We start from the raw sequence: 21,857 nt of genomic DNA, 5'->3' as shown, positions 1-21,857 counted from the left end.
GAGTCAGGAAATAATTTATTTTTCCCCTTATGAGAGATCACTAGATGATATTTCCCTGGGTTTTTTTTATTTGCCTTCCAATGGATTAATATACAGTAAATACAAATATAGGATAAAGTATCTGTCATCACAATTTAGCATAGTTGAATTGTATGTCTTTTTTCAACCTCATGTACCTTCTGGTAATGCTTGTATAATTAAAGGCAGTTGTGCGTATTACTGTCCTTTGTTCCAAAAGACCTTCCGTTTGTCACCTAATGTTAACCCTGTTCTCCATTTAGTGCATGTATTGTATCGTTAATTCATGGTCCGAAAACCACACTGCCATAATCCACTGTGCTTTGAGAAGACTCCTTTATATTGCAATATAACTTCCCCATCTCTCACCCCACCCTTATTTAACACACAGAGAAGCAGTCTTCCCCATGCTGGAAGAAATTGTGGTCTCAAATATATAAAAGTAGATCTCTTCAAGCACTGGAAAACTTTCACAGCATATTGAATAGGGGGCCACAGTGAGAAGTGTTAACGCACATACGTTAATACATTGATAACTGTGCATAACCCCACTTGGGGATTTGAGTCTGGTCACCATCAAATAATTCTATCCCCCCCAAGTTGATTGACCCCCTTTGCCCTCTCTGAGCACAAAGGTGTTGATCAGGGTATGGGTGCTCCGAAGGTCATGAGACAAACATCCGTTTTCTTAGAATAAAGATGTCATGTTTCATTATCCCTTTGATTAGTGAATGATTTGCCTGCAGTACAATTGTAGTTAATCCATTTGGAAGCTATAAGAAATTTGATGTAATTAAAAGGCATGTTTTCTATACAAATTATATTATTTGAACTCTGCAGCATTACTTATTCATATGAATCTTCTTGATGATCAAACAGCATAAACATGTCTCAGGCTTTATATATTATTTTAATAAATCAGTGTTTAATCATTAGTGTACAGAGGGTATATTTAGCTAACCCTCTGGAAAAATATGGCAGCATGTTTGGTTCCAAGAACTTTTTTTTTTTTTTTTTTTTTTTTTTTTTTTTTTTTTTTTTTCCCATTAAAGCCATGAGACAAAGTATATGTAAAGATAAATCAATTATTAATTTAAAAAATTTTCATGGCCTCCTGATCTTTGATAAAAACATGAATAGCGGATTCCCAATATTAAATTACTCCTGGTTTATGATTAGTTGATAGTATATAAACTTTTGCCATGCCTTAAACCCACCAAATTGCAATACGGAACAAACATGTTATCATAAAAAAGATTATGTGCATTAGACAATGTTAATAAAATCTCAACATACAAATGTAACAGATGTTATATTGCACCTGTTCTCTTGCGGTAAGGCACTAAATCTCGCATCTGGCTCATGGCTCCATTTGTTTGAATGAAGCCGCGGCAAATCGCACAACAAAATTTGTGGTGGTTATAATGCATGATCATGCGATAACGGGTGCAATCACGTCTGCTACAATTGTACCAAGGAATATTGGACATTCGATATTCAAAAGGTTGAAATGTCAAAGGAAAGTGTAAATACCAACGACAAATTATTCCCAACACTTTCAGTTACGTAACCATACATATTTCTATATTATCCTACAGACTAAGGATCTTTGCTGCATTCATAAAAAAAGAGCTTTCATTTTGATAAACAAAAAACACGCATTTACAAGTGGTTTCCAAACATGACAGAAAGGGGCCCTCAACCTAATTTAACTAATGACAGTGATGCATTTAAGAGTTTAGAACCAAGAAAAAGAAATACATTTCCAAAAACTCACTAAATTGTGCTTCTGAAAGCCTGAAAAATGTTGCGGTTAGTAACTGCAGGGGAAGCACAATCAATAATCCTATTTATCCTGCTCCAATTATAAATCATGCCTACTCTATGTCCTCCATGAAGGGGAAAAAGAACACAAGAAGGGGAAAAAGAACACAAGATGAGCAAAAAACACCCTAAACTTTACATTTCTTAAAACGTTTTTTTCTTTAAAAAGAAAAAACCCAACAACTTTACAATACAAATTTGCGTAGAAAAGTGAACACAATTGAGGTTTAAATTAACTGTGCAACAGTTTGTAATCAGCGTTTAAGATCCCCAAATTATGAATCCATCCAGTCATTAAATACAGTCACTATCTGACACTTCTGAAAATACATCTTGTATGACAATAAAAATTGTATATTTTATTAAATAACTTGTTTTGTAAACTCACTATGCAAAAAATGACAACCTAATTTTTAACTAATAAAAAGATCACTGTCTTTAGTTAAATTTAGTGCCCGGGAGACTGCGCTCTTAACCCCGTCATACCAGAGGTGTCAGCAGCGCATTGCAAAGCTGCCAGGAGAAAGGATGAACACACTGAAGAAGCCAGGTATATTACAATCGAATAATAAGACCTTAAGGTGAATCGTGAGAGGAAAACAAAAAAAGCACTCCCCATAGAAAAAGAAACGAATGTTCTGTCGTCTAAAAATAAGTGCCAATGTTGTTTCTCTTGGGGGGTTTCCTGCACACTTCTTTTCACAGGGAGAGCTTTAGACAAGTGCAAGAGAAGGGAGAACGGCAGCAGGGAGTAGTTTCTGTGGGTCAGTGTTTGTGGTCACAGTTGATTTGGTCTTCAGCTTGCTCCAGCATGTCCAGAATCACTTCGATAATGGCTTTCACAGCTTTGCCCAGCTGCTCGCCTGTGTAAGGCTTTCCTAGGGGTGGCACGTGGATAAAAACAGATTTGCCCCGACTCTGATGCAGGGAGGTGTAGTAGGTGAAATCACATAGGTACCTAGTGAAAAACAAAATCATGTAAAAAATATTGGCACTTTAAGTCCTGATTCAAATAGAAAGTGCATACTGTACAGTAGCTTTTCTGATTCGGCACACTTTGCACTTGCTGTGTGTGTTACAATGTTATTACAGTTTTAGTCTGTTTCCATTGCAATTTACTGCAGATTGAATGGTAAAACGTAAATAAATCCCAATAATTCTTTTTATTTACATTCTATATAATATAGTGCAGCATTTTCTTCAATGGGAGTTGTATTACCACATACATACTGCGGGGGGGGGGGGGGGGGGGAGAGGACTGATACAAAAGACCATATGTCACTACTGCCTAGGACAATGTTGGTATTCAGTTTACACATTCATTACATTTGTGAGGTCTGCTTTGACAGCCATCTGGGTTATAGTTGTGAATGCAACGGGGAGCCGAGTACTATACAACTACCTCTTCATCTTTTGGACTACACGTGATCTTTCTCTCTCTGTACAAGTAGGATTGGAAAGAATAAAAAGTCCCACTTTACATATGCTAAAATTTTAGTAAAGTGAATGTACTTAACCATTAAACTGGCAAAAACAGCTGTTATAAGGCTGTTTCATAGTTTGAGATCATTTTAAATATGCAGTCCATCATAGAACTAAAACCAACCAATGGCAGTGACCTGTTTAAGGGTTTGTTTAGATCAAATGTCTAGAAGTATTTTAAAATATTTTAAATTGTAAACATGGAAAGCGGTAACAAAAGTTTGCACAGGAAGAGCCCAGCCATTCTGCTCTCCTTATCTCTATTGGTTCCAACAGGGAGGGTGTTCTAACAGAAGGAGTACATTTGATTTACAAGCCCTCCCCTCCAATCAGAGGCTCGTATGCAAAGTATATTTAAATGAGGTGCACGTATCTCTGTCTGTCTGACCTGAAATTGGCTTGCTCTGGCTGATGTACATTTTCTTGATGCAGGTTATAACACACTGGATTTTCGTTTTATGGAAGATTTTGATCCTTCCTTCCTTTGGACGGAAGTACAAAGCACCCGTCCTGGGTCCTGCATTAACTTCAACATCTAAACCAGATCTAAAGAATGAAAAGATCTGTCGTTGTTCGCAAGGTTGGATAAAAGAATGGTAATATAACCTCTTGGCTAATGTGAAAGGTTGATACTACGTTGGGCACACAATGGTTTATGTACCATCTTATCCTTGTTGAAAGCTTTGAGTCTCCCTGAAAGACAGGGCTTGCAGTTCACCAATTGTGTGTGCTGATATAATTGCCACAAGAAGCATGGGTTTAAAATATGAGATACATGTCGGAGATCTGCTGTATGGTCTAACAGCAATGCTCGGTGAGAACGTTCAGAAATGCAGGCAAGTCCCAAGTAAGCACTGCACTTAACTTGAGGTTTCAATCTGTATATTGCTTGCAAGAAGTTGGCCACTAGATCAATTAACGCCAACCATTTTTCCAATAATGCTGAAAGTGGACTTTTAAAGAACAGAAATCAGGACTGGAATTCACCAAGCGTCAATAAAGGGGTATTGGACCTCGACTCAGCGTTAACAGCCATTGACATGGATGTGCAATACTATGCATCAGCGGTTAGTGAAAATCCCCATCAGTCCCTCGTCTTGTCCCGATAGCAAGAATTCAAATACTGTAATGTATTTCATCACACAAATTTCAGAAACAGAACCTAATTCTACAGTACCCCTTTGAAGTTGAATGTTTGCTTGCTGCCAAGAAAGTATCTGCAACTTTTTTTTATAATTCTCTCTTAAGCAGCTTGCCTTACTCAATCTCCAGGCCACTAATACTCACTTTTGTAGATTTGTCATCCCAATCAGAACCTTATTTTAATGGATGCGACTGATAGAAGAAGTATCCATGGCTGTTCTTCTCACATGCGGGACAAGCTGGGCGTACCACGCTCTTCGCGTCCCAAAAAAAAAGTACTGCAATGACCATCGTCTTGTCTGATTTTATCTTGTCAAGTACCCATGGTATCACCTGAACAGATGGAAACACATAGGCCAGTTGGATATCCCATCTCACAGAGTGCAACTAAATACAAGGCCTTTGGCACACTTCTGTTCAACAGCGTTTTATCCAGTTTTCAGCGAAGGCTATTGAGGTGCTCTTCGGAACACCCCATCTTCATCTTAGATCCTTATTATTATTTAGGAAGCATTCCATCTGATCCGTATACCATTCCTGCTCAAGAAATCTGCATTCACATTGAACTTTCCGGAAACATGTATTGTCGATATATCTTCTAACATTTTCTCTGCCCAAGTGGCACAACTTCTCCTAGGAGAGTCCAACTTCTAGTGTCTCCATGCTTTTTGATTGGACAGACCACATTCAGATTGTCCGAATGTATGTTTCATGGCTTTCCTTAGCTTTTCCTATACCGCCTTTACTGTACGCAACAACCCCTCTATCCTCACCTTTTTGGGTCAGTACCCATGGGCTACAAACATATCCCATTAGGCCCCTCATCCTGTGCATTTAAGTTAGTTGTTAAATATAACCAGTCTCGTTCCAAAGTACATCCCTTTAACATTTCCCATCTTCTCCTACCGTCTGAGTCTCTTGGGACAGATATTAGTTTATCTGCTTTTTCCGTGTGCTTATTAGGCTGAGGCCATAGAGACTTCAGCTGTGCGGAGGCTGAGGGAAAGCGGCTGCTTTCCCTGGCCTTAGACCGCGTGCCGTCCGGGGGCGTGTCGGGGAGGGGGGGGGGGGGCTGTGACATCACGGAGTTGGTTCGCCCTCATTGGGCAAACGCTCACGTGACCGGCCCTGCGCTCCGGCGAGCTCAGAAACGAAAGATTTGTTAAGACACACGCTTCCGCAAGTGTGCGGAAGCGTGCGCGAGCCCCTGCTAAAGCCGCTCTCATTGCGGCTGCATGGGCTCACTGCCGAGCAGCAGCGCGCCTCAGCGCCTAAGCGCTGACCATGCCCGAGGGCCTTAGATTGTCGAAGATTGCTCTCCTCATTTCATGCCCACTTGTTTCAAACTCTGAACAGGGCATCTCAACATCAACCCTGAAAAAAGGTTTCATCCCTGCAGCAGGAAGCTTGCCTGTCATCACTGGACACTCTCCTTGCAGCGTGCAACCATAAAAACACCTTATTCTGCTGTCATGAGAAGAAAACACTCCCTCCTTATGCTTTCAATAATGGTGTCAAGTCTCTTATCTCACAAAGGTTGTTCCTCCTCACTGCGATCTTACCGAATCTAGGGATGCATCTAAAATGTAATCTATGACCAAATTCACTTTTGCAAGGGCACCAACTATAGATGATCTCAAACCCTTTCAGTAATGCTTCCTCTACATTAGCCTTCCATAGTTCCATTGCTCTAGCCATCTATGTTATTGCAACTAATGTTCTACATGCTGTTCCGGCTGCTACAAAGGCCTTACTGCATTCTTCTACCTGTAGCATCTCGGAAAAAGATGCCTCTAAGCGCCGCGCACCCCCCAGAAAATCTCGCACCCTCCTGCCTTCGTGGATGTAGACTGCATAGTCGTTCACAGCCGCTGATTGAAGAAAACCCAGCATTTGCCATCCCTATATAAATAGTTTTCCAGGTCTTCACGTGGTCAATCCTGCCCTCATGCTGACTTGCACATAATGTTATTGTGTTCAGACACGGCACAAATCGTGTGCAACAGGTGCGCACGCACAACAGTTCACATGAGAAAATTCAGCGCAATTTTTTTTCTTTCCCATCTCAGCTGTAGGTTAAAGTTTAACACACACACACACACACACACACACACACACACACACACACACACACACACACACACACACACACACACACACACACACCATAAAGGGGCCACTGCCATGCCAACTCGTACAGTTAAGAAGCTGTAGAGGCTACCACGCAACTCCTCAGGCACAGCTGATGATACAGGAACCATTGTTTGAGAACACGTGTATCTAAAGGCTTGTATCTGTGGAAACATACCTGCCCGCATCAGTAGACACAGTGAACAGAACGTCCAATCCTGCTGCTGTGACTCTTTTGCAGACCACGTCCATGTCGATAATGGAGTCTAAGCATTCAGGGCCTCCTTCGACGCAGCACTGTGTGTCAGGGCAGAACTGGCAGTTGTCCAGGCCTTTGTAACCTACGTTGTGGCCACATTTCTCTAGCGTTACAGTCGAAGCCATTCCGGAGACTCCTACGTGAACAGTCAACTGGGAGAAAAAACAAAAACCACAATTCAGATGTAGCAGGCTTCATTGTGCCCATTGTGGTGGGATAAACTGCATGTTGTGATATTCTGCACCAATACTGCCATAGAAATCCTATGGAAACTGGGGATTATTATTGCAGTCATAAACGCAGTATCCAATATATACCATTACAATACATATTATTTATTTATTTTATTTATCAAATGTTTTACCAGGAAGTAATACATTGAGTTACCTCTCGTTTTCAAGTATGTCCTGGACATAGTTAATGACAAATACAGTTACATAAATGAACACGGTATACATTATATACAATACATTGCACGCACAGCTAGAGGAGAGGTATATTATAGGCGTATGTAACAGTTACAGACCAGATTAAAATGTGAGACAGCCTTAGTTTTGAAAGAACTTAAACTGGTGGTGGATGTGAGAGTCTCCGGTAGGTTGTTCCAGTTTTGGGGTGCACGGTAAGAGAAGGAGGAGCGGCCGGATACTTTGTTAAGCCTTGGGACCATGAACAGTCTTTTGGAGTCAGATCTCAGATAAGTGCTGCATGTGGTAGGGGTGAGGAGCTTGTTCAGGTAGATGGGTAGCTTGCCCAGAAAGTATTTGAAGGCAAGACAGGAAAGATGAACTTTGTGCCTAGACTCAAGTGATGACCAATCTAGTTCTTTGAGCATTACACAAATGGCAAGCATAGCTGAATGGACAGTACCAGATAGCAGGTAACAAATTATGGTTATTTTTTTAAACAACCAAATCAATGTACTGTAATTGATTTACATAGAAACCTGGAATTTGACGATAAATCAGAAGCACTTGGTCAATCTAGTCTGGCCATTTCCCTGTTGTAAAACCAGGACCTTCTTTAATCCCTGGCACGCACGCACACACGGTGCTCCTCTCTTTATGAAGTACGCTGCTGGTAAAAGGATTGGCCTTCCATATATGGACTCCTTTGTCACACAGACTTGAGTTCTAAATGTAAACATGCCACTAATATTTTTCAGCCAAAATTGGTAGGAACACAGGATCTGTTATTTTCTTTGATAGCCTAAAGCATTTTAACTCCCTTACTGTGTATTAGCCATTACCACCTCTGTTGGGAGGCTATTTAAGAGACCAACCACCCTTTGCATCAAGTAATACTTCCTTACATTTCCCATGAGCCTGCCACCCTCCACCTTTGTATCTCTCTTCCAGTTATACCTATTGGGATGCTTTAGCCTTGCCAGATAAATGTAATAAATTGGGTACACTTCCCCTTCAAGTAAACGTTTCACTTATTTGCTTCTTGTGTAAAAATAACACAGCACAGTTACCTGCAAATGGTCATCTTTCTTTGCATAGATAATTGTGTAGTGCTGGGTGAACCGCAGTTATCAGGCAAAACTCACCTGTGGCCGGTGCTTCTTCCATAATCCCGGGATTAACCTTTGAACGGCTTGGTATTCAACAGGAACTTCGTAAACATGTAGGTCCACTCCATTTCCCAGCCCTAACCTTTCAAATTCCTAAAAGAAAGAAAGAAAAAAAAAAAAAAACCTTGTTACAAGAAAATAACTCCAGTTCAAATTTAGTAAAGAACACAACGTGCTTTAAACAAAAATTACTTTTTTTTTAAATGTCATGTCTGCTATTAAACCCTGCAAAACATTGCAAATAACAAGCCAATGTACTACATGATACAGCTTTCACATTCAAAGACACCTCTCACTAATGTATTAAACAAACATACTCAGTGGAATTTTACTTTACTACAAAATAAATTAAAAAAAGGGTTTCAGGAGGTCAAATGACCTGATGAAAGGATCATTTAAGACCCTGAATACTTATTTTGAGACATTTTTCTGGCACTGTCCCAAATGGTTTCTAATCTACATCTCAATGTCTAAAGGGACAGGGAAATAATGGTCACACAGAGATGGACATTGGTCACAAAAAAGAGGCATGCTAAGAAAGGATTTCCTGTTTATTACAGGCAAGATTATTGAAAGGTTTATAATAAGTTTGTTTGCTGTTCAATCCAGTGAGAGTTACAACTTCCTCAGCTCCGGTTTAAAATATACATCGTTGATATATCCTTTCACCACACAGCTACAGACTTCTTTCCATTTTATATAGCCCTAAAGACATATCGGCTTGTGTTTGTAGGATTTTGACCACTTAATACAGCTTCTGTTTTATATGTAAAGTATTAGAAGCGATTATATGCTTCATCAGACGTGTAAGGACAAGACGCAAATTTTTATATTTAAAAAAAGTTCTATTTTCTGCAAAAATATATTTTTTAAAGGACTGCATTTTTTGATCAAGAAGGGCCATTAGTTCTAAGTGGTGCTACTCCATAAGCCACCTGGCCCATGGAAAACCCCTCATGGACAATTCAGGTGTATGATCCATAAGGTGTCTTATGGAGCATCACGGTCTAGTAAAATATAGTCCTAAAATCAGGTGTGGCCAACTAACTCCAGTCCTCAAGGGCCATCAACAGGTCAGGTTTTAAGGATATCCCCACTTCAGCACATGTGGCTCAATCAGTGGCTCAGTCATAATGACCGAGTCACCTGTGCTGAAGCAGGGATATCCTTAAAACCTGACCTGCTGGTGGCCCTTGAGGTCTGGAGTTGGCCATTCCTACCCTAGATCTTTAGGAGTTTGTGCTATTGTTCCACTTCTCTGGAAATAAAATGCTGTGTGTTACTAGGACATCATAGAGTTCTTAGGCTGGGGCCATGGTATCGAAGGCTGTGCGGAGCGACAGACTGTTGTAAGGCAGTGTTCGCGTCCATGCGGCGGCCGCGCGTTGCGCAAGAAATCAGTTGAAACTGATTTCTTGGCGCGACAGGCCGGTCACATGAGCGGTTCGTTCAATGAGGGCGAACCAGCTCAGTGACGTCACACCCCTAGACACGCACACGGATGGCGCACGTACCATGGACAAAAAACACACCCGCTTCAAGCGGATGACGTCACGGCCGCGCACACCTCCGCACGGGCGAAGGCACTATGGACCTGGCCGTAGGCATGGTTAAATAGTAAAAACTTAACCAGTCTCTAAAGAAAACCTAGCAATTTGCGTTGTACTGTGTAATCAGCATACATAAACTACATATGTTTATTTTAGATTTAGGCAATTTAATGTGTTTTACCATTATACAGACTTTCCATGCATTAAGTGCTTTAAATCGTGCTCAACTATTTTAACCGCTTTGCCTCTCTGGCAGTGAAGTGGTTAAAGGTGCTACCCAAATTCTCCCACCACCCAAAATAAAAAAAACACATAAATCTCAATCAACTGACTTCTAGACCATTTATTTATGTATTTGTCATTTGAGGATTGTCACCGTATCAGGAAGAATTTTAGGCCTGACACAGTGATTCATTTGAACCACCAAAACATATATTTTTTTTTTTACATTTTATAATCAGATTTTGAGGCGTATTCAATATTTAAGTCAATGGCTTCTAGGCTCATTAAATAAATTCCTTATTTGGATTATGAAAGTGGAAAACTATTCATCAATGTAATCGGGTTCCTTAGAAATAATCGGTCACAATGGTAGAAATATGCCTGGAGAAACTTTCACAAAAGAAATTAGGAAAACATCTTTAAAATAAATAAATAATAATAATGGACAATAGCATTCTGGCTGGATTAAAAACAGCACCAGCCACCTAGGTTTATCCCAGTGAAGGCAAAAATAATCCAACCACTACATTGCTATTTTTCCTCTGATTTTTATTCTCTAAAAATGCCCAGTCGTCAGTAGCATGTTCGCATGACAATTCCTGCTGGCTATTCTCACTTGCCCCATCAGGAAGCACAAACCACTGTTTTCTATGCAGACTTCAAAGAGACTTATGAAAGAGATGGTTATCATAACCTCCTCTGATAAGGTTTCTTTGAAGTCCAGTGATGTCACAAAGTGGGTTTGGAGAACAGCCATATTAACTTTGGTTTTGGAGCTCCTTTTCCAGGGAAAAAAAAAACAGTTGGAAATCTTTAATAAAAAAATAAATATGCAGGGGGAACAGTGCCTTTCAACATATCATTGGTTCACATGGTTCCAAAGTGTGACTGACCCCAATATACAGAATCAGCCGTTCAGAAGCAGCAGGGTGTTTTTGGCACACTACAAGGCATAATGTTTGCTGCCTTGTGTGTATTGCTGATATGGAAAGAACATGCGTGACAGATTCCCTGACCTCTGGACAATAGGCATCTTTGTCTGGTCTATAATAAACCTATCAGATCTGTCTAGACATCCTGACAGCTATTATCCTTTTAAGATATCAAGGAACAACTTTGACCTTCACCCCATTTAGCTGCTCAGCCCTTCTAGGCAAACTCCCACTTACAAAGAGAAACGGGTATTTGTTAAAAATGATACAGATGGTGTTACCTAGATGAATGCTTTTTCTTTGTTCAGTTTTGTAATACGGTTTGAAGACTGCAAAAAATCCTGACAAAAAAATGGAATGATAAGTTTTTAAAGAGGCAAACTAAGCAGTTTTTTTCTTTTTAATATATGCAGTCTTTGATTACCTATATTGAAAACGAATTACCTAAGCTGCCAGTTGATCTGTTCTCCCGTGATCAATCAGCAAAATCCTACTTCCCAGGGTTGACTACATCGCTGCCTTTCAGTTTCAAATCAATCCTTCAGTCAGTGTAACTCAGCAGCTACAATGTATTCTTTGAATACTAAAGTAACATTATCTATTGTTACTTTACAGTTCAAACTGCTGGGAATATTGGCAACAAATGATCACAAACAGGAAATTGTTAGGCTAGATCAGCAGTGCGCAAACTGGGGGGCGCAGAGATTTTTCTGGGGGGGCACGGCTTTGCAGGGGCCCCATGCTCTTCCCCCAAGGCATTTTAATTAAATGGTGGGGGATCGCGTGAGGCCCCTGCAACTCTAAATTTACCTTCACTCTGCCGGTGTCAGGACTCGTGTCCATGGCAACAAATAATGCCGCGTGGTCATGTGACGTGACCCACGTCAAATGACATTGCAGGTCACGTAACGTCACATACGCTGCGCGAAGTAAGCGGTGGGGCGTACCACCGAAGTAGAACAGGCAGAGGGGGCGCAGCAAAAAAAGTTTGCGCGTGTGACGGTTGACACGGATAACTATTGATGCTGCCATATTTATTTTTCACAAAGCTGGAGCTCGGAGTTGATGGATCTCTAACAAATGTAATCCCTTCAGCACACTGAAAGGGTTAACTGGTTTTGCAGCCCCCATTGATATGCGCATCACGCACTCTGGGAATTAACTCAGACATGTCTGTCTCCCACACAACTCTATCAAATGACCTGCCTGAAAGCTTGACATAATGGTTCCTTTACAACAAGCCCCCACCACACAGCTGTGCCATTCTGAAACAGATCTGTGCTGTTCATGGGACCTCAAGATATGTTGAGGTTTAGCCCAGTTTACTAAATCTGGACCAGAGTCTATTAAAAGGGCCCTAATTTATCAAAGCCTAACTGGAGCAAAACCAACATCAAATAAAATAATCCCGCTGAAAACAATTTAATAAATCTGATTATGCAACATTTGCAATTGGGACACTTTCATAATTAATTAACTTACCTGGAGACTCCCTTACTGCTATTCAGACATCCATCCTCCATAAAGCCCCTCACCATTGTGTCCCCTTTATTTTTTTTAAAAAAAGATTAAGAGTAGTATGAAAAAAAAAGCAGGGAGCTGCCGCCATGTTTTTACTTTGGTTATATCGTTTATGGTACAGGGAGTTCCAGGTATCAAACTCATCAATATTACTTAATTGAACTTCAGAGAGGTTATAAAAATACAATATAACAATGTAGTTCCAATGCAACAAACAGATACAAAACTGAAAATACACCGCAGCTATTAAAAGCCTAGTCTCAATAAAAACGTCATATTTAAAATCACTCCTTCCAAACCATCCTCTTGCTGCCATTACCAAATAGTCCCTCTCATAAGCAGCGTTATAAATGAGATAACCGGAGATGACAGCTGGAGAGCAGAGATGCAGAATACCAACATGGCGGCACACAGAGGGAAACAAAGTCCATTAATTGGAATGATTTAGCCGCGTTATTTTATTGCTATCTAAACCTCTTTGTATATTAAAACACGCAAGATTTGTACCTTATTTCATCAAAATATTGAAAGTACTTCTAAATTGGGGTGTAGAGGCCTTTAAAGATGCAATTACACGTAGCAACATATTATATGCAGTTTAATAAAGTGGAAGCGCAGAGCCATCTAGCACACTGGTTCGGAAACTTTTCTACATCTCTGACCACTTCAATGTGATGAATCATTTGGAGGACCAGCCCTGTTCAACAACAGAATTATATATGGGTGGCCCGCAATGGTTAGGCACGCGGACAGGACGTTCTGGCTACCCCTCCTTACCCGTCGACCGCTCAGTGTCACCATGCATCTGTGCCACACTTTCTTCTCCTCCCCTTCCAGTGTGCATAGAGAGTAGGGGAGGGGGGGCAGAGTACTAAAGTGCTCCATCTAACTCTATCCCCCCCGAGTTGCTCCACCCCCAGCACTCAAAACACCTCTTCCTCCTGCTATCCGATCCCCCTTCCTGCTTCTCTCACTGGACTGCATGGTGGTCCCAGCCTACCAGATCCAGCATTGATATTGCTGGTTTAGCTGTGAGGTGCAGCTGTGATTGATGTTCATCAGTGCGCAGAGCACAGGCAGGGGGGAGGGGGAGGGATTTTAGGTGACCAGGAGCCCGTGAGTTGCTCATCCTTGTACAGGTGTAGTACATTTAATTTAAAAAAAAAAGCTCATTTTCAGATAAGCAAAATGCAGACTGTGAGAGAAGACTCCTGAAAGTTAATATTGACCGGTTTTGGGGCTCGCCAGTTAAATCTTCAAGGTCCACCGCTGGTCATCAGTTTGAGAACCCGATATTGCATATTGTAAATCAAATCAATGTCAACCCTTCTTAGACTGTGGGAGAAAAATTGCATCGTGTGCAATATCCAGGATGTACTTGTTAACAGGCAGTTATTTTATCCTGTGCCTTCCTCTTGCTGAACTGTAACAGAGGGTTCATATGACTGCTTTCTCTTAGATAGTTGCCATACAGATCAAGTGGTAATGTCAATAAACTGCACAAGCTTTTCTTTTCTGAACAGCGAGGGATAAAAATAACCCGATACGTGGGGGATTGACAGCAGATACAACATTCATCTTAACTAGCCTGTCCATTAAAAATATGAAACTCAAAATGTAGCATTGCATTTTCCGGGTTGAGGAAGGAAGGAGCCAATCTATGCACTGTATAAGAATACTATGTTTCTCTATATTCTCTTAGCTATGCCCACTCCACCCCTATTCTAGATAGAGGACCTTTTGGTGTGGCCAACTCCAGTCCTCAAGGGCCACCAACAGGCCAGATTTTAAGGATATCCCTGCTTCAGCACTGGTGGCTCAGTCATAATGACAGCCACCTGTGCTGAAGCAGGGATATCCTTAAAACTTGACCTGTTGGTGGCCCTTGAGGACTGGAGTTGGCCACCCGTGCTCTAGAGACACAAAACTTGGGTTAAGGCATCTCCTACGTATAAGGATCTAATTGTTTCAACCTCCCACCGCCAATGCAAGAGGTGCCAGCAACACATGGGGTAGGGCTGAAACAGTAAACTAAGGATAAGAACACAGTCTTTGGAGTAGGTTAACCCAGGGGTGCGCAAAGTAGGGGGTGCGACCCCTAGGGGGGGCGCGAGACTGACTACGAGGGGTGCAGGGTTTACAGAGGACCCCGCACGCTTCCCGAAGGCCCTTAGCGGCAAGGTCTCTGTAAACCAGACTTACCTTGGCTCCGGCGGCTTCTTAGACGCGTTGCCATGGCAATGTGACGTCATGCCGCCGGAGCCGAGGTAACTGGGGGTGGCGAGGAGAGAGGGGAACCGCCGGCACGGGGGGCGCAGGGAAAAAAAGTTTGCGCCCCACCCCCCCCTGGGTTAACCCATTTCGAATCCGTGTCAGCTTACCTTGTGACCTTGGAGTGCAAGTTACAACCAACCTTGTGTCCTAGGCATCAAAATTAGATTGTAAGCTTTTTGGGGCAGAGACCCACAGTGCCTGCACAATTCTATGTACAGCTTTGTGTACACCAACAGCAATATATTTAGAAACTATTATTAAAGCAGGATTGATGGAATACAGTTCGGTTAGCCTCACCAAAACAGAAGGTCTAAGCCGCCTTGACCTCATCAGCTTACATGATCGCCCTATGATTCCTCTGTAAATGGAATGTGCGGTGTCATGTAAGGCACACCTGTGAGCACAAGACCTGCATACGGGACAAGGGTTAATACACGGCTCGCAAAGCTGGTCCATTTCATCTTCGCAACTGTCCCTCAAATTAACAATATCACCCCTCAATTCGTACCCTTATGCCATCTGACACGAAAAGCACACTAGTGAGCACGCGACTTAGAAATGTAAGCAGAGTTAATACATACGTCTACTCTAGCCAACTCACCTCTCCTCCGCAAAGTACTTTCAATGAGTTACTATTAACCCCTTACGCAACTGCAATATACACTTCCACCACCCAAGAAATCAAGCAAAATATATAAATTAATATATCTGCCAGGGTCTGAGGTCCCGGTTTAGTGTATATGTATATGTATATGTATATGTATATATGTATATATGTATATATGTATATATGTATATATATATATATATATATATATATATATATAAAAACTATGCACTTAACCCACAAAAATCTGTTGTAGCAAAATGTGTCAGAAAATGTAAATACTCTCTCCAGAGCATACAACAGTTCATTCAGAGCCCCAAAGAATGACTTATTAAAGAATGGTTAAATATATAAAAGTACAGTGTTTCAGATTACAGAAAAAGATAATTACAAGAGTATAAAATTACAGTAAATGCAGAACAGTTTCTTAAAATAAATAATTGGATAAACAGAAATCCCTATACAGTACGTTACCATGTCATAGGTTCCCCCCCCCCCCCCCCCCCCCAGAGAGGTCACTGGCGTAGTAATATGAAAATTCAAGTGTTTGGTCCAAAACACACCTCCGTTGAATTCTGATTTTCATAATACCTTACTAAGATTTATACAATATTTTTTCTCCATTGAAACAACATAAGCCCACTCCCGTCGTAAATCAGCTGCTAGGTTGACAATTTTACGACAGTGAAAAAAAACCCTGCTCTAAAAAGGCGCTTAAAATCTTAACTCAATATATAAACGTTCATAACTTCATTTCTCTAAGACACACGTGAGTTATATTAATAGATTCAGGCGATGACAGACGTAACGAGGCTAATTATGATAGTCTTGCTCCTATATTTGAGTGACAAATGGATATCTGTCCTTGGCACCTTCAACCCATGTAGTGTGGGGTACGGTTTGATTTGTCTTTTTTCCACAATTACAAATATATACCTATTATTATGCAGAGTAAATGCCACATGATATTCTCATTTTAAGGTCCCCCAACTAATGAGTGACCAGTGTGTTAACTCTGGGTGCACAAGTAATCATTCAAGAATGTTTCGTTTTCTTTGAGGCTCACAGAGCAGTACCTGGCTATCGTTTATTGCCTTCTAAACGACACTCCACTTTTAGTGGGCCATCAGTGATACGTCCCCCAATTAAGCTGCTTTGTGAAGATCAGCAGAGACCAAGGGGAAAAAAAAAAAAAAGTCTTGACCTTTCATAAACCCAATATTTGTATTTTTTTTTAAAATCAAACTGTAGCTACATTAACCCCTAAAGCATCAAATTGATTAAGATGATTAATATCTCATGATAGGCTGAGAGTGGGTAATGAAGGCAAGATTACAATGCTGTAGTGAAGACTGGCCAATAACTTTTCCCCCTTTACAAAATCATAACAATTTTCTTGCATGGCAAAAAGTGTTTTCATATCAAATTTCTCTAAAATTGGAGAATTTTTAGAAAGTGCATGTCCAGGATTAAAATAAATAAATGGAGGCAATTTGTGGGCACACGCACATTTTTCTTAAACGTGAGGTTATCGAAGTGATCGATGTTTCGTCACCATTGGGACCTTTGTCTTGCCTAAAACAGCGGTGCGCAAACTGGGGGGCGCGAGACTACCTGCGGGGGGCGTCCGGTTTACATAAGCCCCGCGCGCTTTCCGAAGGCACTTAAATGAAGTGCCGGGGGAGCTGCAGGGCCTCTGTAAACCTTTACTTACCTTGGCTCCACACACGTCGCCATGGCAACGCGGCAGCAAATGACGCCACGAGGTCATGTGACAAGGTAAGTGGGGGTGAGGGGGACGCGGGGGTGAAGTGACCGCCGGCAGGGGGCCGCAGGGAAAAAAGTGTGCGCCCCCTTGGCCTAAAAACATTGATCACGTCAATAAACACACGTTTAAGAAAATTCCAAGTGTGCTGGATTTCCTTATTGATGTTGTACAGAAACACTTGCCTCCATGCCACCTTGGTTTCAACGCATTAGGAGTGCCTTACTATATTGAACACACAATCGGACAGGAGAAAGAAAAGCACCACACAGGTAAATGGCAGGAAATAATGTATTTAGAAGACCATCCACATAGGCCATTTACCTGCACATGCTGCATTCTTCTTCTGGTCCGATCCTGCGATGAGAATTATGGTTTGTGTGTTGGATAATGTATATGGTTATCTATTAATTGTATGCTAGCACAGTGGTGCGTGGCGGTTGCAGTGGCCACGCGCTCTTCCCCAAGGCGTTTAAATTAAATGCCGGGGGATCGCGTGAGGCCTCTGCAACTTCACTTACTTTGTCTCCGGCGGCGTCAATGATGCCTCGTTTCCATAGGAGACAATAGGGCGGCAGCACAGACAGGGGGGCGCAGGTGGGAAGTTTGCACACGCCACACAACATGCGAATTGCTTATATTTTGGAAGTGTGCCTAGTACCATTACATATACATATGTATACAGTATATAAATACAAAGTTGTACAATACATTTTATTAGAAAAATAATATTTCACCTTCAAATCTACTCCAACGAAATATTTTTTTTTCTCCACTTAGCTTAACCTGTATATCTCTTATAGCAAGAAGAAACAATGTTGAATTCCATCATTTACATTGATCCGCCCAAGGACCAACCCTATGAAGGGAATGGGCACTGTGTAAGTCCTGTTTAACAGCGACATCACACAAAGGGACCTTTTTGTAATTGAAAAAGGTGTTGGTCACCCAGATTTAAACTACGTGTGCAGTCCCTCTAAAAGACCAAAATGAACCAATGGCAGTGATATGTATGGTGTTATATTTGGGAAATTGGCCTTTTTCCCCCCTTTAAAACACATACCCTGTTTACAAAGTAAATTTAAAACATTATTTTAAATTATTTTTAGGTGAGTGGAGATGTTAGTGGGGAGGTTGGGTAGGGGTTGACACGCTCTCGATTTTGTCTCATAGCACATTGTTCTGTCCCCGTGTGGGTTTTTCCTTTGGCCTATGGCTGCAGTTACTGTTTAATATTAGATTGTGTAACTTCTAGCCCCTCTGATTTGGTACAATCCAGGACCCCTGGCTCGTGGTTTGACCCTGCCCTATTTCCTGCATGTCGGGTCATAGCCCCTTGCTTTTAAAGCCAGCAGCCATTGTGAGCAGTTCATCCCTCACGGATTCCCCAGAGACAGCTTTGTCTTTTTACCTTCCCCTTCTGCTACCCCCAGGTCTCTTTTTGTTATCTGTCTGTACTTCAATAAAGTTTCAGAAACTCAAGAAGGACTCTGTGCTGGAAAAGGAGATGAGTATAGCTGCCTGTTTTAACTCACCAAGCCACAGGGAGCCTGGGACAAAACACAAGTGCTAAACGGGAGTTTGCACAAGCAACCCGCCCCTCTTTCCATCTTCCTTATCTTTATAATCTCTCAACAGGTACAAGTTGAGCTAGAGGTTTAGTAAACACTTCATTGACTAACACTCCCCCAGCCAATAATGAAAAGAAAATTCTTCTTAATTTCCAATGAAACATGTAAAAACTGCATTGTCAACTTGTTTTCAATTTCGTGTGTGTGTGTAAACTAATGTAATTAATTTCTTTGCATCTTTAACCGAAAGGCTACTGAAGCCATTGTAACATAACATGCACATTATAGTATTTGAATCATATTACCAATCCACAAAGAGCAAGACCAAGAAAAACAAAGAACCTATCTTGAAAAGGGATAAGATATCAGCTTTTTCTTATTAGAGAAAGATTTTAAGCTTAAGGCTGAGGGACCAAGGGGCTATTTGCTCAGAGCGACTTGTTGACCAGAATGATGAAGCGTAAAACAAAGAAAGACCGGATAAGTTTGTCCTTTTAAAGATATATGTTTAATTTAAATGTTCAAACATTGAAAAACCTGTATGTAATTCCATTCAAAGTGAGAATCCGTAGATTAACCTGTTTACCCTGCATTTTCATTTACTTATGTATTTAAACCTGTGGCTATTTTCTTCCCAATACTGCATTGTATTTTTATTTATATAGTGCTGGCCAGTTAGAGAAATATTTATATAGTGGTCAGTTTTAGGTACAGGCAGTCCTCGTTTTAAAACGCTTCGCTTTACAACGAATGGCTTATCCAACGCTATGCAATGCATACCTATATTCATTTTTACAACGCCAAAATGGCTTATCCAACGCTCTTACGACGCTTTGCAACGTTGTGTATGTGTGTATATATATACACATTCACATAAACATTGTTGCAAAGCGTCGTAAGAGCGTATATATATATAATATTATACTATATAATATTATACTATATAATATATTATTTATTATATATATATATAATACAGTATATACACTATATAATTTATGTGTGTGCTGCATATCTTATTGCCTGCATAAAATATTTGGTGTATTTTAGTGTTAAAAATGCCTTCAGGAACGGAACCTTTCATTTAAACAGTGTTCCTATGCGAAAACGTGTTTCGCTTTACAACGCCATTTTGAGTAACGCATTGTGTTGGATAACCGAGGACTGCCTGTACATGGAGTCACAATACATTCTTTAAAGAGTTCCACAGTCCTGTAACAGCTGAAAACGACTGGCATATAAGTATGTAAAATGTCTCTAAAACGATCAGTGTTAAATTTGACAGCCCCAGATCCATGGACCCAAACCAATAATTGTACAAATGTGCCTTTGCTTGACCTTTTCTAGCCTGTTGGAAAGAACCCACAAAACCAGCCCCTCTCCTTCTGCATCTTGCTAGTCATAGACATAAATTACATACACGCTGTGCCAAAGTAAAAACAAACAATATATTTTCTCATCCCTGTTAGGTGTATGCCCATAATGAAAAATATCAAAAATTACAATATCTCTCTGCCCCGGAAGTAGCAGCTTTATAGCAGATCGGCATTTCCCAACTGCCTCAATGCCTGCACTTAGCAGTTTTAACTACTTCTCTGCTCACATAAAGAAGTCTCAAATTGAATATGTATACAACACACACACACACACACACACACACACACAATGTTATTTGAATATTCTGCACACATTTGCATCAATTGTCCATTTGTTTTATACTACTGGTCGGCACAAGATAGTTACATAGTTACATTGTAGATGAGGTTGAAAAAAGACGTACGTCCATCAAGTTCAACCTATGCTAAATTTAAGACAACAGATACTTTATCCTATATCTATACTTACTTATTGATCCAGAGGAAGGCAAACAAAAAAACCCATTAAGGGGAAAAATTAATTCCTTCCTGACTCCAAGAATTGTCAAATCGGATTAATCCCTGGATCAACATCCTTCCCATGTATACTTATTTGGTATATCCCTGTATACCTTTCCCATCTAAAAAGATGTCCAACCTTTTTTTGAACAAATCTATTGTATCTGCCATCACAGTCTCCATGGGTAATGAATTCCACATTTTAACTGCCCTTACTGTAAAGAACCCTTTCCTTTGTTGCTGGTGAAATTGTATTGATTGACTGTTAGAGGGAGGGTGGGGGGTAATTCCTCTTCGTTACCACAGACTATTTAAGACCATTATGTGGACATTAAGAGCCACCCGATTAAGTCACGTTCCAGTGACAATATGCATCGGGCATATTGATGGCGTCACCACGTGGCCAGAGACACATTGACGGATACACAAGGCTGAAACTCTGGTGAGGCAAGTAAAAAAGTCATGCTATAAGCTCTAGGAAAAGCACTGAAAACAATCTCTCGATATACAATTCAAAATAGCAGGTAATTTAAAAAACAGTACAACGTATAGACTGCTTCTGCACCAACAGATGAGAGTTGAGAGCTTTTCATAATGAAATAGCAGATATATCCAGAGAACGTGTGAAAGGCAGTAAGTTACCCTCACATGTAAGCAAGAATTATAGGTCTAAAACATTAGGGGCGTGCGTATAGTGCCCGCGATGGCGACGCGTGATGTCACCTGTCGCGCTAGCGAAAGTTGTATTTCGCTATGCGGGGGCGTCGCGGGCTACCAGGCCTTTGATTGGTACAGGGGCGGTCAAGAGGCGACAGTCCCTGAATAATCAAATATTCCCGGCTTCCAAAAATCGCGTCGCCACTGCACTTACTATAAGCGTACGCAGAGGCGACTATGCATTTATTTTCGGGTAATGTCGCCGGCACTATAAGCGTGGCCTCTCTCTCATATAGTTCATATAGCTTCTGCTTACTCCTGCCATGAAACTCCGGTGAGCTGTTTGCTACTAAAGACACTAAATACTGACAACAACTATTTGGAAGAAAGACTTATCAATTATAGAACTAAGCAGCTCTTCGTTACTGTGTGGATATCGTCACACGTCAGCT

The 21,857-nt window shown here is 40.9% G+C and overlaps 1 protein-coding gene across 2 annotated transcripts in view; it reads right to left on the bottom strand.

The window, feature by feature from the left end:
* Nucleotides 1–1,030: 1,030 nt before the first annotated feature.
* The window catches only part of PGPEP1 (pyroglutamyl-peptidase I), a 45,099-nt gene continuing 24,272 nt past the window's right edge, over nucleotides 1,031–21,857 (bottom strand). Inside the window, exons 2-4 of one of the 2 annotated variants that reach the window (XM_075610824.1) lie at nucleotides 8,409–8,525; nucleotides 6,776–7,008; nucleotides 1,031–2,800 (exon numbers count right to left, since the gene is read on the bottom strand). In XM_075610824.1, the coding sequence (XP_075466939.1) occupies nucleotides 2,608–2,800; nucleotides 6,776–6,981 (399 nt within the window). In that variant the 5' untranslated portion in view covers nucleotides 6,982–7,008; nucleotides 8,409–8,525 and the 3' untranslated portion in view covers nucleotides 1,031–2,607. The remainder of the gene's footprint in view (nucleotides 2,801–6,775; nucleotides 7,009–8,408; nucleotides 8,526–21,857) is intronic. The other variant, XM_075610823.1, reaches the window with a different exon arrangement.

This window comes from Ascaphus truei, chromosome 8, assembly GCF_040206685.1.
Source record: "Ascaphus truei isolate aAscTru1 chromosome 8, aAscTru1.hap1, whole genome shotgun sequence".
In the NCBI taxonomy this organism is placed as follows: Eukaryota; Metazoa; Chordata; class Amphibia; order Anura; family Ascaphidae; genus Ascaphus; species Ascaphus truei.
Note: the sequence above shows the minus strand (reverse complement) of the source record. Positions and strands in the feature narration are given on the sequence as shown.